At 33.4% G+C, this 17,491-nt stretch overlaps 1 protein-coding gene and 1 long non-coding RNA gene across 2 annotated transcripts in view; both read right to left on the bottom strand.

Annotated features, from left to right (window-relative positions):
* Positions 1-1,102: 1,102 nt before the first annotated feature.
* On the bottom strand, positions 1,103-7,093 carry LOC123699017. The gene is made up of 2 exons (XR_006752480.1): positions 6,954-7,093; positions 1,103-1,234 (listed from the first exon to the last, which is right to left on the bottom strand). It is a non-coding gene; the product is annotated as an uncharacterized LOC123699017 (long non-coding RNA).
* Positions 7,094-7,177: 84 nt separating this feature from the next.
* Positions 7,178-17,491, bottom strand: part of LOC123698995 (G-protein coupled receptor dmsr-1-like) — a 30,247-nt gene continuing 19,933 nt past the window's right edge. The window contains exons 5-7 of the mRNA XM_045645847.1: positions 15,354-15,456; positions 10,107-10,485; positions 7,178-9,227 (exon numbers count right to left, since the gene is read on the bottom strand). Coding sequence (XP_045501803.1) covers positions 9,004-9,227; positions 10,107-10,485; positions 15,354-15,456 — 706 coding nt within the window. The 3' untranslated portion in view covers positions 7,178-9,003. The remainder of the gene's footprint in view (positions 9,228-10,106; positions 10,486-15,353; positions 15,457-17,491) is intronic.

Genomic DNA, 17,491 nt, shown 5'->3' with positions numbered 1-17,491 from the left:
TTAGCATTATTCCATTGATTTTCCTCTTAATTAAAAGTTACTTTGTAGATATCCCTGCTGTAATCTTTTGAACTTTCCATAAAGCCTTCTCCAAAGCCGATTTTAATTGGTTTGACAAAAACATGGCTTTTTCGTAAAAGTAAAACAAAAAGTAAATTTTATATTAATTTATTTGGTAATACATCAAATGCTTCATATATTTAATTTTTTATAACATGTAACAATTATTGTAATTACTTATAGCTCAAACATTGATAATATTTACAAAATGTTGTGAATTATTAGTTTCCAATTTTATTTTATATACAAATGCTCTACCATTTAAATAACACCATTAAAATACCTCCGCTTATATAATTAAAATTATACAAGAAGAGATACGAAACATAAAATTATAAAATACAGATGAAAACACTTTTTCATTTAAAAATATTCAATGGAAAATAGGTATTACTCTTACTAATCGTATGAAACCACATCCTCGATATAATGTTTTAAAATTAATGGTTAAAAAAACTATTATTGAGACAAAATATAACGATATACTTTAATTTATATTAATATATAATTTAAAATGTATGCTATCCCATATTAATAAACCGAGCAAACAGTTACCGTATTATCCATCACAAATTAATATGCGTTATAATAGTGAATATTATTATAGTAGAGTCATTATAATAGGCAACATTTGACAGTTCAACAAAATTCAACAACATAACCTAGTAACGACGACATAGAATAACATGATATTTCGTTTTGTTAGAACTGCACATTTGCTTAACTTTTTTCAATTATGGTTACATATTTATAATAATAATGACCGATACAAGTAATTTTAAGATTTCATTTTACTGATAAACCATACTAAACATAATAAATAATTTCTGAATTGAGGAACTGACGTCGCTACAATTTTGTGTCAATAAACCTTTTTTCTTTTTAAATACCAGAGACGTTACTCTAAAAATCGAAATCTGACATCTAGAATCGAATGCATTGATTACTTGTGAATAAAAATCATCATAAATTAATAAATTCGATTGACAAATGTTTCAAATCCGTATCGATTAATTCACTTTAATCGATATTTTTAAGCAGGTTCAATTCAATTCAATTTTATTTTATGAATGGCAGTGCTGCGTTGCCACAATTTTGCCAATGTCACGTTGTGGATAGTTTTACATCTCATAGATTTTTAAGAAACTCGAATGTATCAGTCAAGCGCAGATATCTACAACAAAAAACAAATGACACACACAATATATAGAAATTACCAACACCAAGTTAATTTAATTGTTATAAAGGACGAACAGTAAACTAATTATGTACAAATTATAACATAAAATCTACCATAATTGGACGCTTGATAAATATTCATAGTTTTATTTTGTTAGTAATAATAAATTTAGAGATAACATAAACAAATCGAGTACTAGTTAATGAGAGAAGGGATTTCATGTTAGTAGGACGAGGAACGGTAGGGGGAAGGTTATCATATAGGGAAGAGTTCTTTGTACAGTTAAAAAAGATATGGTCCAGGTCAGCTTCATCAATACCACATTCACAAATTGAGTTGTCCCTCACCCTGATTTTAGCTAGATGCACTGGAGTACTTGCGTGGCCTAGTCGAATACGACAGATCGTAGAGGTAACACATTTGGGGATGTCCTTATATTTAAAAAACCATGGTTTTGGAGGAATCTCATTTTGAATAGAGCGGTAGAATTTGCCCTTACTTCTACTAGACATAGACCAAAAATCCGTCCATGTTTCAAAGAGTCTAGGCCGCGCAAGAGCAACAATGTCATGAGAGTAAGTAAGGTCATGAGTCTCTGATGATATATTAATGGCTGCTTTAGCACACCAGTCGGCGGACTCATTACCTGTGATACCACTGTGGCCAGGAATCCAAGCCAAGGTAACATCTATGTCATTTACTTTACACTCTAACAGGACTTCTTTTAATTTAATAATTACAGGATATTTCACCTTTGACCGAAATTGATTAGAAGTCAAAGCCTGTAAACAACTTTTGGAGTCTGTGAAAATAATCGATTTAGTCAGCTTATGAGAAAGGACATAGAGTACCGCTGTGGGGTGCGTGATAATGGATAGGTATTAATAACACTAGGTACAGTACCTTTTGTGATGCACAAATAACCACACACTCACAGTTTTAACGTTTATTACTCCACATAGAAGGAGAGAGACAATTATCATATACAAGCAACACTTTGGACATGAAAATACAAGAACAAAAAGAAACTGACAATGAGCGTATTCAATAGCTAAGATCGAACTAGTTAATTTTACAATGAAGAAACTTGATGTAAAGTATTACGATCTACCCGCTGGATCCGTGATAATTTAGTCGCGGCACGCATACTACGCAAATACCGCGACTATGTCATAAAATAATAAATATTATAATTATTTTGTATGAGTGTAATGTATGTCTGTATTTCTTGTGTTTTTGTGTAATGAATGTTTGTGTTATACTTAAATACGAATATAAATATGAAATAAAATATTTAAATACTTGTTGTGTGTAATAAATACGTATGATAAAATACATACACTAAAATATTGTGTGTTAGCCACACCGCTTCTAACAGGGCTAAAGCTTCGCCCACGAAGGTAGAAGTTACTGGTGGGCATTTACGACACAACATGATGGCGAATTTTGGCATCCAGACAGCTATACCCACGTTTTCACTATCAGAGGTTTTTGAAGCATCAGTGAAAATTGGAGTCCATCCACTCCAATTCTCAGCTAAAATGCTGTTGAATTTATGATTGGCGTCGGGGGATTGTTTCGAAATTTTAAAAAATTCAATATTCGGGCGAAAAAGAAGGGATTCAAAAGGAGAGCAAAAGATAGGGTTGGAGGGGGACTTATACAAAGTATAGGGTAATGCTAAAATGAATGAGTAGGATTTTAAGAGGGGGAACGATGAATTATTGTCAACTAAACTGTGTAAAATTTGTAATCTAGCAAGGAGAGGATGGGAAGAATTTTGAAAAAGTTTCCAAATGAATCTATCACACAAGTACTGTTTCCTAAAATGAAGAGGGGGGTCACCGGATTCTATTTGTAAGGCGTTAATTGCTGTGGATCTCATAGCACCTAGAATGATCCGTAAGCATTTAGATTGGATTCTGTCCCAAATTTGATTGCCGGATTTATTACATGGTTCCAATAAAAATGACGCATAATCAAAGTGGCTACGGACCACAGCATTATACAGGAGCTTCTGAGAGAAAGGGTGCGCGCCCCAGCTGACACCAGACAGCGCACGCAAAACGTTAACTCCTTTCTCACATTTCCCAGCAATGTAATTTGAATGGACTAAACCAGTCATTCTGGAATCTAAATATACTCCTAAAAATTTTACATTATCATGAAAAGGGAAGGGATCATTATTATAAAAAAGGTTTAAAGGAGGAACTAATCTTTTGCGGGTGAAAATTACACAGGAGCTTTTTGAGACGGATAAAGATAGGCCATGTGAATGTAACCATTCATGTAGGTAGTAAAGCGCACTATTTAAATTACATTCTATTTCAGATATAGAAGATGAACTGCAATATAACGCAATATCATCGGCATATTGTAAGATGTTGCAAAAACTATTAACAGATGACTCCAAATCATAGGTGTACAAGCTATATAAGAGGGGACTTAACACAGATCCTTGCGGGAGACCTTTCCAGATGGATCTAGGAGAACTTAAAGATCCATCAACTCTCACTTGGATTGATCTGTCCATAAGGAGATTGCAAATGAACCTTGATAACCTCTCGGGGATACTCAGCTGATGCAGTTTTTGCCTGAGTATTGGAAGAATAACGTTGTCATAAGCACCTTCAATATCCAGAAAGACTCCAGCAAGGAACTGCTTTTTTTTAAAAGAAATTTGGATATCCGTAGTGAGGATAGCAATACTATCTAAAGTGCTAAAGCCCTTGCGAAACCCAAATTGAGATTTAGCAAGGATATTGTTATTTTCAACAAACCATTCTAGCCGGTTTTTTAATAAAATTTCTGTTATTTTACATAAAGTGGAGGATAGGGCAATTGGTCGGTAACTGTTTGGATCTGATGGGTTCTTGTTTGGTTTAAGGATAGGGATTACAATTTGGGTTTTCCAGGAAGGAGGAATGAAGCCGGTGGAGAGGAAATAATTTACTAAATTAAGAAAGAATACCTTAGTCTTTTCTGTTGATTGAACTAAAAATGAGTAGGGAATATCATCAATACCAGGAGATGAATCTTTGAGTCCATCAAGGGCACATAAGAGCTCATCCATGGAAAAAGGTGAATCAAGGTTATTTGTAGGAGGAAGGGAGGAAGGTGAGGAGGGAAATAGGTCAGAGGCAGGGACAGTGGAAGGAGCTAATTTATTTATGAACTCATCTAGCCAAATGGAAGTATTGTTAGAGGTTAAGGAAATTGAGGAATATGACTTTCTAAACTTTTTAATTTGTCTCCAGACTAGAGAAGGAGGGGTTTTAGGGGAAAGGGATTCGCAAAAATTGAGCCATCCGGAACGCTTTTTGGAATTAAGAATTCTTTTCGCATTAGCTGAAATCTTTTTAAAGTTCAGGAAATTTTCTGGTGTCATACTAGAAATGTATACTTTTTCCGCATCAGATCTTTGGCGAACAATATCTGTACATTCCTGATCCCACCAAGGAGTAGCGGGTTTATAATGAGAAGGTTTTTTCTGAGGGATATTAGCATTGGCAGATGAAAGGATGGAAGATTCAAACTGGGAATAAACAAGCAATACATTATTAAATGAAATAGGGTGAATAAGATTAATTTTATTCTCCAATGAGTATGAATAATTAGACCAATTAGCTTTGGACAGGTGGAATTTTAGAGAAGGAACATAATGGGATTCGGGGATGTTATGGTCAAAGGAGAGGAGGATAGGAAAATGATCACTGCCATGGGAATCAGGGAGAGTGGACCAATTACAGGACAGAGATAAGGAGGGAGAAGACAAGGACAAATCAACAACACTTTTAGGGTTTTGATTAGGTAAAACAATATGAGTAGGGGAGCCATTGTTTAAAATGCATAAGTTGAGATCATCAAACATTTCTAATAAAGATACAGCAAATAGGTCGGATTTATGGGAGCCCCATGAGGTGTGATGGGCATTAAAATCCCCCAAAATTAAAATAGGACGGGGGAGAGAGGATAATATATAGTATAAATCGGGGATTAAAGAGGAACAAGGTTTCGAGATATATATAGATAAAACAGTAAAATCAAAAACTTTTGCTGCAACAGCATTGATATCCTCACTATGATTGGGAATAGGGATTTGGGAGAAAGGGAGAGATCTTTTAATGATCAGAGCAGCACCGGCATAACCGTCCGCTCTGTCATTGCGCAGGCACACATAATTAGGGATGGTAAAACGAGTCTTAGGAACTAACCACGACTCAGATATGGCAAATATCACAGGGTCGTATTCGTTAATAAGGCTTATGATTGAATTTTTCTTTGGTCTTACGCTTCTAGCATTCCATTGTATCAAGCTCTTCGGAGCCATTATTTAATCTAATAGTGTCAAGAATTTTGAATAACATTTCCTTCACGTTGTGCGGTAAGTCGACATCACTACATGTTTTAATGATGTCATAAAAGAATGTCAGGCAGGAGATGAGGACATTGCTCTCTCTTTGAGGTCTGGTAATTGGAGTAGTGCCAGATAAGGCACACCCATTTTGCGGTTCTAGTTGGGGATCTCGAACAATGTCATTATGGGTTGCCTTATCATAGCCTTTTCCAAGAGGAGCTCTGGGGCGAGGCATATAGAAAACGGTTTTCTTATAAGAGGAGGAGGTAGGGGAAGAGGACGGATTTTGAGGAGAGTACGTAATTGGAGAGGGAGGGATTTGACGGGTTGCATCAGCAAAAGATTTGCGGGACATGGGGAAACGTAGGGATGCTTCGGAATAGGAAATGTTTTCCTCAGACATAACATGTTTTATATTTTTCTGTCTAGAGTGTTCAGGACAAACTGGGTCAGTAGCTAGATGGGAACCTGAACAACTGATGCATGTAGCGGAAGACTCGGAAACATGACAATCAATGCCATCATGTTCCTTGGAGCAGCGGAAGCATCGAGGTTTTGCTCGGCATTGAGATTTAATATGCCCGAACCTGCAGCACTTCCGGCATTGTATAGTTGGAAGTTGGTATGTCTCAATGATTAGGGAGGATTTATAAAGGTAAACTCTGTCGGGTAATTTTTGCCCTTGTAATGTAAGAACAACAGTAGTAGTCGGAATCCATTCAGTAGTTTCGTCTGTTTTCTTTTTCCGATTGAGTCTTCTGGCCTTTAAAACGATTCCAAACCCTTGGGGAATCTCAATAGCTTCTACACATTCTTGCATGGAAATGTCAGTAGGAACTCCTCTAACTATTCCCATGCGAGAAAAATTATAAGTTGGAATGGAGGCAGTAAGATTGTTATTACTCAATATTGGATTATGGCAAAACTTGTTGGCGTCGTCAGCATTAGAGAATTCAACAGAGACTCGATTCCTACCTATCTTTTTAATGCCATCACGTTTAATATTCTTAATACCATTAGTAACTAAAAGTTGGCCTTCCTTTACAGATCTCAAAGTTGAACCAGAAGCAGGATCAGTTTCATTTTTACTTATGTGGACAAGGAATGGACCAGTGTCTACTTCAGAATACCTTCTTTCACCTTCAGATAACATAGGGTGAGTATAAACTGTCTGGATAGATGCCGCTATGGGATTATTATCAACGGAAGTCTTTTTTAATTTTGTAAGGTTAGATATATTATCGTCCAAATGTCTTTTCTGAGGAAGGCGAGCCTGTACATTTTGGGATGAATCGTTAGGATCAGGAGGATCCGGCGGATCCGGAGGGATATCCATACTTAGTTTAGTTTACTTACCACTAAACACGATACACTACAACCACCACCAACAAAAACAAAGAAAAATCGTAGCTTGAATGAAATATACGCCAAATAGAAAATTAAAATGAAAAAATTTTCAATAACACGTGCGTTCACTACCACAAACAAGCATCGATCTCCTTTTAAGCAGGTTACCTCTCTTCGAAGATAAAATTGATAGACGTCAAATGTTGCCTATTAAATTGGCTCGACTATAACGATGTTAATTTTCAACGATACGAATTTTATATACAGCAATCCTTATAATATGGAATTATATTTATTTACTTATATATACTAAGCGATACAATTGCGCTTTTTACAGGCGGAAGATCGTTGTTTTAATTTCGATTATTGGTAGGTGGCTACTCCAATATACCTACTTTTTTATATTATCCGGTCATAATTGTTGTTTAACTATATTTTCTTATAGTGAATGCAGTTCCATCAAGAGAAAGTAAACTATTACTGAAATCCATATATCTTAAAAATTAAAGCTTGTATCGAATGCATAATATAAAAAATAAAAATAGCTTATAAGTATAAATAGCTTATAGTTAAATGATGAAAAAAACGCAAGTTAATTCTCCAATCCGACATGTAGGATAGAATCTATAAAAAAATATCTGTAGGTACCGAAAAATATACAGAAATAGAATATAATTACAAATCTTGTACCAAATCTTCATACATTGTTTGATATCTTAAACCTGAATTTATTTATAAAATAGTTATTTCCATTTTATGAAGTGAAACTTCTTTAGGCGCATTGAGAGTAAAATTTCATGGTCGCGCCATGGCAATACCGTCACGTCCGCGTCATAAGACGATTTTGGTATTTTTGAATCTTGCCAAAGGAGTTTCACTTCTGACACGTGTGCTCGTGTGCTCGGCACGTGTTTTTTAAATGGCGTAGTTCTCTCGTTTACAAGATTACTTACAGAACAGCTCGTGCAACTCATCTGCCTTATAATTTAATTCAACATTTGACTTTCAATTGCAAACAATTGTTGTCTATTTATAAGTACATTTATCTTGTTAAGCGTATGGAACACATTTAAATACAAACATCATGTAATAGTCCTATACTAGCGAAAAATATGCAATATGATTAATAAATTCATAAAAAATAAACGACTGAATCCATTTAACAGACTGAATATAAAATGTTTTATTTGTATGTAACTAATCGTAATAAGGGTTTTTACTAATAATGTGCTGATATATATCTTACATAATAACTCCTTCAATGTTTTACCAAACATCAAGTTAATCGTATCTCGATCGTAATATTATCCAACACATCCAACCAACGGCCGAGACGAGGCTTAAGAATTAATCCACCAAGCTTCTATATACGTAATTGAATCTGACATGTATCACGTGCCTTGGAGATTTATCTAATTCCGCAATACTATTAAATATCTATATACAATAACAAATAACCCCGCCATCGAGTTTAAAACATTCTCGTAAAAAATACATAAATGCTACGAACAATAAGAAAGAGCTTACTAATTAGGCGCAAAAATAGCAATGAACATTCTACTCTTATCCTGTCCCCGTCCTCGACGATAGTCATTTGTCAACTCCGCTCTTATCTTTACCTAAACCTTTCCTAAAAAGGTTTCATACATATTATCAGGAACAAAAGGGACATCTGCATAACAAATATCCTCAAAGAACATAGTACTGTCGAGTGAGCACTATGCAAATTTATTTTTATATCAAACCCTGCTTTGTAACATCTAGGAATTTACGAGCATCCCAAAAATGTTAATTCTATATATTAAACTCATGAAAATTCCATTATCTCTATTTTGCCCTACTTTCTTTGGAATAGCTATTTTATACTGATAATGTATAATATGGTAAATAGATGGTCATATAAAAGCCCTCCCAAAATAATTCTCTCATACATTATAATATATCGGTATCTCCACGCATTCAAGGATATGGAATATTGGTTTTATCGGATTGTCTACAAGCGCCTTGGAAAGCGTACATCATGATTTATTCACTTCAGTATTCGTATTTGCTTATAAAATCATACATAAGTTGTTTGCAGTTCGGTATGAGAGCTCGCGCGTGGTTGCGGTGCACATTGAGCTCTTATGATTTGTCTGAACGTCGTTCTAAACTGTTTTGACATGGCACAATAAAGTATGAAGTTGATAGCGCCGTTTAAGAGAGCCAACGCGTCCATCAGTTCGCCGAATAAGTCGTAGCATTGTTTGAAGAAACATCGCCCTAACATACCGCTCATTAGACCTGAAACAATGAAATACGATGTTTGTTATTTTTTCTTGACAAACCATATTTAATTGATATTTGATGTAAGGAAAATAAATATTTATTAATAAATACCTTGAAGAGCTAACGGTACTTCATTAATTATAGAAACAAATTTGAATATTATGCGAATTTCTATAAAGGTAAAATCAATAATACTTGTTTAACAAAGCCACTTATGTGTATACCTAATTTAAAGTTAAATCCCGATAAAGAGGCAAGTATCTTGTTTGAAAAACAAAAGCAGAAAACGAAAAATTTCAAAACTGCTTCGCCATTTCCGAAAAATCTGAATATTTTTTCACTGTATCATATAACCATGGCCATTATCCATTGCAACTGCATAATATTATATCAACATAAGCATACATGATCAATACAGAATGCACAGATTCATCAAACAACGGCGATGCAATCAAATATTTCGACGCCATTAATTATACTATAGAGAAGGCTCGACTGCAACATGACAGTGACGTATTGCCTCGTATTACTTTCGAAGAAATGAAACATAAGCCCTCATTCAGTAATGCACGATGTTCTGGCTTGGATCATGGACGTGACTTTAATGTTATGAGACATTTCTTAATGCAAACAATAATCTGTTTCTATATTATGATATCTTACTCGTGATTTGATGATCAAAATGAATATAAACATACGTATATTTACTATATAAATAATCAACAGATTTATAGAAATGTAATCGAATGTAAGCAAAAGATGTAGGTTCTATTCACCTTAATACTAGTTAAATTGTAGAGTCTAATTTGATTTGAACTAATTGAAGTTCAAGTGTTATTACAGCACTGACATGATTCGATACTATTTTTAATAAACCTATTATTAAAAGCTCACCTAAAATCCCCTGTGGAAATTCAGTTAAAAGAAACAGCAGTAACACGGCGACAAGCATTCTAGTCGTCCTGTCCGTGCGTCGCTCAGCCTTCGAGCGTTTCGTGGATTTCCTTGTAAAAACATTCCCGTTGCCATTGACAACCGTGGCGGCCGGGCACGCGTTATATCCTTTGAGAGCTTTCTTTCTATTATTAGCTCTGTACAACACGCGAATAAGCCACGCACTAATCACTGTCAAGATGACGCAGGGGAGGAGCTTTATCACCACTGCGTGAACCCAGAAATTGATCTGATACAATCTGCCATCGTAATTGGAGTCTACGAAGAACACTTTGGACGGCCGATGGTCGATCGCGTAGTCCTGGTGGATGGTAAACACCTGTAAAGAATTTATGTTTATTTACTTAGTTACATTTTATTTAATCAGTATGTTCTAAGGGTAATTATTAGGTGTAAAAAATAAGTATCTAATGTAATCTATATAATATGTTAATATATAATTTCAACTTTTCAATATAATGTTTGTTCTCGTATTATTAGCTTCTCCACTTTGTATTTAAGAACTCAAGTACGAAAAACTTTTCTCTATATTTTTTACTCAATAACCGAACGTTTGTCAATTTGTTTATTATAGAAAATGGAGTCTATATTTTTCTTCCAATCGCCTACGAAACAATAAATATATACACTGCTCAGGTTTGTTATTGATCTCATTACCTTAAAAGTTAAACGTGTAGATTTTCACTTTAAAGTTCCTTAATGTAATTACGCGAACATATAGCTAGCTATTAATAAAGGCTGAACTTCGCGAGTAATTAATTATTTCCCGCAAATTAATCTAAAACCAGCTGTTAATTTAAGCGATAGAAGAGTATAAGAGTGTTTGGACAGTGGCCACAAGGCAATCGATTCATTTAAGGTGCGAGTGCTTAGCCTTGGCCGATAAACCAACTTCCAATAATTGTTTTGTGCCACATAACCTTTTTATATCTCCACTAATCGTCTAATTCAATCAGGAGAAACTTTCCATTCTAAGGATAAGCGAATCAACAAATTAAACTGATTACCAGAATAAATATAATGATTTCTGAATACCAGTAAAAATATTAATGACTAGATAAATAATACTAAATTGAAAACCGCATTTCGTGATTTATTCGATCTCATACAACTCGAAGGTAAAAATGTTTCAGCAAAATTTTAAGCTCGATGTTTTTTTATGATATTATATACTCCGACCTTTCGATCCCTGTTAAATCGGTTATTTAAAATAATAATTACATCCCATATTAATATATATAATTGAACCACGTCATGATATCAGAATTTAAGATTATTTTATAATATGGGTTTTAATTCGTAAGCTTTACCTTCAATCTCAAATGGTATATTTCTGTCAAACATTTTTTTTTCTTCGTTAATAGCAACATATTATGCATGTTACTGCACACATAGTTTTCATTAGCTTAAACTTTAATAATACGTTCTTAACCTAGATATTATAACCTTATTTCATGCTCCTGTTGATAATATTGTTTCTGAATATATTAATTAACACAACATTCAATGCGAACGCGACAAAACTATATTAAACAACACTATAACAGAAATTGCCAACAGTTGCGGTTTATCCGGGGTTGCCGATTCTTGTTCTTTAAATATTTTACATTTCTTGTAATTTGAATGATATTTATTACGTTTGATTTAAAAAATAGTTTATCCAGCTTAAAATAAATATGTAGAGTCATTTTTATTCATATTGAAATCTGTGGATTGATTTAACTAATGTCCATTGTTTCAATCTTATTGATAGTTTTGTTCTTTAAACATCCGAAGAAAGAAAGCTTTCGTGTTGGTTAAGATTTTAATAATAGCTAAAAGGTGTTTTTCATTTTTAAAATGTTCTTTGATTTTGACAAATAAAGTATGAAAAGATGACTCTCAAAGGATTTTCATGGAAAACGATCTTGTTAATATTTGAGTGAGAGTGAAGTCTCGTGTCCCCGTAGTGGGGTAAGGGGCAGATGCATGATGCATACATCTGTTTCACTGATCAATTTTCTTTAGGGACAAGTAGGTGATCAGCCTTCTGTGTCCTGCCAGACCAAGAAATTTTTTTTTCTTCGTCTCCACCGGGAATCGAACCCAGGACCCCTCGGTTCTACGCTCGCGCGTCAACCACTGTACCAAGGAGGCGGTCGGTTGTTAATATTTGAACTACCTTAATTCATGGCAACTATGCAAACCCACACTAGGCAATACAATATTATATAAATAACATGATTGCAAACCCTAGATTTCCTTTGTGTCGTATGGCTCGAATGGATGCATACACAATCCCTGGTTCGACTTGAGCTTAATCCAATTTCTAAAGCAGAATAGTGTGTAATTGCTTGTTAACTGGGAGGAAAAGTTACACACTAGAGAGGAGAATTAGGTTACTGTTTTAAATAAGGTTATGAGAAATTCTCCTAAGCCTACCTATTAGTTTTATTTTTAATTCTTTTAATTCTTCACAATAGCCGCCAGGTTAAAAAAAAAACGAAAAGCGATAAGATTTAAATTAGGAATTGTCCATAGACTAATAAGGTCCCACAATAAAAAATAATATCATACTGGTTGGTAATACTACAGACAAATAATTGACGCCTTTGTTTAAGAAACAAAAAGTGTTATATATTTTTCCCTAGTACCTATAGAATAAATTTCATAAATTACTATTATTGTTTGTCGTAACATTATTATTCCTCCGGTGCCATATATCTAGACACGCGGCAGCGTGTCAAGCCGAGTTCAAGCGAAGAGAACTGGCGAGCAGCAGCCGTGTGTATATTTACACGAACCATTTCGAGCCACTTTTCACCCCCTTATAACTCAAAAACTATTTAAGTTATATAAACCAAATTTGGTACATATCAAGAGGACCTCAAGATAAACAAGAACCTTAAATTTCATAAATACAGATTAAACAGTTGCGTAGATATTAATATCCAAAAATCGCAATTTTTAAGACTGACTGACTTATAGACATATACAAAACCTAACCCACTTCCAGATGACCTAGAAAGTTCAAATTTTGTAATCAACTAGGTAATAGTGAGTGTACAAAGGAAAAAATCAGAAAATAATGAATTTATTTGTATTTAATTTTTTTTTCAATGACATAAATTTTGTTTGTATGGAAAAATGGAAAAGTTTAAAAAAAAGAAAATAGTATATTCACCTTACTAGTCTTAAAAAATAGATCAAAACTAATCAGTGGCCGAAAAAAATTTTGAAATCCATCAATAAATGACTGAGATATAGATTATTGAAGTTTACATATTTTAGTACGAAACATCTGTAGATTCGAAGCGCCTCTGACATCACACTCACTCGCGCTAGTATCGCTTGGGCGGATTACTTCGATTGCATGATTTCTTTATTCAAAACTGTTATTAAACGTAAAATAAAAGAAAATTTTAATAAAAATATTGCCTTTATTGCTCCTACACTTAAAAATAATATATAATTTTACATATTCACATTTATTTATTCTTTATTTATGAGTGTTTAGTTTAGTTTTAATTTCAGTGTAAATAAATAAAATCTTTATTTTGCTTTAAACATGGTATTCAATGGTGATACAATTATATTAATAAAGCACAAACATGTTCAGCCAATACAAGCATGCAAAAATAATTACCATAAATGGTGTAGGTAATGGAAGAAGGCTTCGTCGAAGGTCGAAATGATTTAATTTGCGTAATATTAATATGAGCGAAACATCTTTAGGCGCGTTTAGAGTAAAATTTCAAGATCGCGTCATGGCAATACCGTAACGTCATGGAGTAAGGCGACGATTCTTCTACAACGATCTTTGCATTTTGGTAATAGTGTGTGAACAAATTCACGCTGGATGTTTAGAAAATCATGTAATCTTTTAAACAGAAAACGAGTTTAAAAAATTGCAGATAATGACGGGGCAATGTGCGCTGACATTCATAACATACAAGAAAATATAGAAAATAATACTAAACAAACCATACAGAGAAACCGCAAGAAAAAAAAATCGTATATAAAAAGTATTATATTTATAAAGTAAATCAAATTTGCAGAGTAATTTTCTGTACAAAAAGTAATGATATCCCACCAAAAACATAAATGTAAAAATTGGAGCCGAGTTCAATCGTTGACTTAATTTGCCAAAAAAAGAAATGAGATCTAAATGTGTGCCAAGTTCTTCAGACAGTCCAGAAATTTATTTACAAAGATGTATTAAGTTATTAGGTTGACTGAAAACTCAATTGTTTTATTTTCCCTTAGAGAACAATGTTTATTCCAAAATATAACTTTTTTAATTTGAATAATATAATTATTTTCACAAAGCAAACAACTAATGACCTATTGAACCCCATAATTTGATGAGGCTAGTTTTACATAGGTACTGTTTATATTTTGTGAGGTTCTAAAAACTAGCCTCATCAAATTATGGGGTTCAATAGGTTATTAGTTGTTTGCTTTGTGAAAATAATTATATTATTCAAATTAAAAAAGTTATATTTTGGAATAAACATTGTTCTCTAAGGGAAAATAAAACAATTGAGTTTTCAGTCAACCTAAGAACTTAATACATCTTTGTAAATAAATTTCTGGACTGTCTGAAGAACTTGGCACACATTTAGATCTCATTTCTTTTTTTGGCAAATTAAGTCAACGATTGAACTCGGCTCCAATTTTTACATTTATGTTTTTGGTGGGATTGAAAAATAGCGCCACCATTGTAAAATATTGCTATTGTGAACTCATTGTGAAATACAATCTGCTATTGATGTATTGTCATTCACAACTCATTGTTTTATTTAAAATATGAATGACTAGTAAATAATACCTTCACGATTTTTTTGTCAAGGAAAATTTGTTAACATGAAAATTCGTTCCATCCATGAAAATTTAAGTTTTTTTTTTTAAATAAAAATACGATTGTTAATTTTAATCAAAAATAAACACTTTTGAAGAAATGTACCTCGTTTTCAAATTCAAACTCTAAACTATATCAGTTTCTTAAAAATAAAAAGAGCCATACACCTTATATATTTTAAAACCGAAATAAATGAACTGTAATTACGATAGATATTTTTTTTTACAATTATTACAGTAGGTACAATCTAAAATTTTCACAGTTATTACAGTACAATCTTTTTTTAATTAAATGCTTCTACCAATTTATTTATTCTACCACAGCAAGATAAAATTAAAATGACTCACAAAATATGAAGGAATGCAGAGCACGGGCGGCAACAGGAAGCTGGTAGCAATGGCGATGGAACACCGCCGGTCCGTGCACAGCGACGGGCCGTGCGACGGATATCTGAAAAGCAGGATATTCATTGCATTTTCTAGGAATATATTTTTATTTAGGTCATCTTTTATAAAACTGTAATCGTTAATATCACGGTTTTGGCTTTGAGCTAATCAGATTTAGTAGGTACCTATGCACCGAGAATAAAATAAGTTTCTTAATGTAAAGAGTACTACGTTTTCCGTTTATAAGTAAACTAGCTGCTCCGCGCGGTTTCACCCCCGTGGCTCCCGTCCCGTTGGTCGTAGCGTGATGATATATAGCCTATAGCCTTCCTCGATAAATGAGCTATCTAACACCGAAAGAATTTTTTAAATCGGACCAGTAGTTCCCGAGATTAGCGCGTTCAAACAAACAAACAAACAAACAAATTCTTCAGCTTTATAATATTAGTATAGATATGTGTACTAGTTAAACTAAAACTACAGTAAATTGTTTAAATTAAAATAAACGTGCAAAAATTGTTGAATGAAATTTTGTATCGCTCTAACGAATTAGCTATTGAAACGGCTGTAACAAAACTAAACTGAAGGTATTATAATTTCTCAACTTTGTCAGAGCTAAGTAAGGCTGTGTTTTCACATAGACAAAGCCGGAGATAGCAGCTTGCCCGTCTAAATAATAATGTTCTAATTCAAAATTAATAAAGTTGCCGACTTCAATGTACAAGTTCAAACCGAGCTAGAATGTAATTTTGTGATTTAAGAGCTTTGACTCAGTTTGTATTTGAATCTGTTGTGGGCTACAACAGTTGGGGAACTTTGCTTTATTTACTTATTCAGCTAATTTAGGTATTAGTATTTTGACCAGATGACTAATAAAATTAAACTATTAGCTAATGAATCTCATTGAAATCATTTCAGTTGTTTAAAGGATTACTTCGTAAGGTACAAGCAACTTAATTCATATGTATGTACTGTACATTGTACAGGTAATAGGTACATAGGTTCGAGGGTGAAGCTCACTTGAAGTATCAGCTAATCGTTCTTACTCAGCATTTCAGCAATCGATCACTGACTTCAGTAAAAAAATATATTTTTATTTTATAACGTTACACATCTTTTACATTGGAATAAAATACATAATCAAACACAATAAAAACATTAAGGAATGGACTTATTGAAGTTCCTTCCCTAGAGTGTGTAAAAGGAACGTGAATTCAATTTGTACAGCAATTTCATTTCCAAGTCAAACAAACCGCTAAATATTCTTTAATTCTTTTGTGAGACGGCAATTCACATTCTTATTGCTTAGACAAAATTCGTGTAGATCCGTATTGAATAATATAGAAAGTTACCAACTATTCTTCAAATTCTTCTTTTCTTTTTAATAAATGAAACATTTAATAAAGTAAATTCCGAGCTAAAAAACTATTTCAAGCAATCTGCACTCCCATTGCGGTAGCTACGTGCTTCTAATATTTAAATTAAAATCGGAACAATGCCCGGCCAGTTAAGAAATCCAGCATTTAAATTTTATTTATTTTACTTGATCAGAACACTGCACCTCTATTTCTCACAGGAATAAGAAATGCTTTAATAGAGAATTGTGTGCAAAAAATTAAAAGCTCTTGAGAAAGATCGATTCCTCTGAAACTAAATTAGTTAGAGCGTTGCAGTACTACGAATTGTAGTATAGAAACTTGGGTATACTATAGAATATGAGCCTTATACCGAGTCATAAACATCCCGCCCCGGATTCGATTCTCAGTGGAGACTATTAAAAGAGATTGCCTCGATCTAATAACATAGAATACTGATTTTATAATTTCCTGTTAATTTAATTGATTGGAGAAAATAATTCTCGTATTTGGTGATGGTATAGTATAGTAGATGAATCTATAATAAACTAGCGGTCCGCCCCGGCTTCGCCCGTGGTACATATTTACGTTTTCTCTACATAAGAACCATCCTCGTACTTCAAGGAATATAATAAAAAAAGAATTAACGAAATCGGTTCAGCCGTTCTCAAGTTATGCGCTTACCAACACATTTTGGGATTCATTTTTATATTATAGATTAAGACCAGTCTTTAAATACCGATA

Source organism: Colias croceus, chromosome 17 (assembly GCF_905220415.1).
Source record: "Colias croceus chromosome 17, ilColCroc2.1".
NCBI lineage: Eukaryota > Metazoa > Arthropoda > Insecta > Lepidoptera > Pieridae > Colias > Colias croceus.
This window is presented reverse-complemented; position numbering and strand designations above follow the sequence as displayed.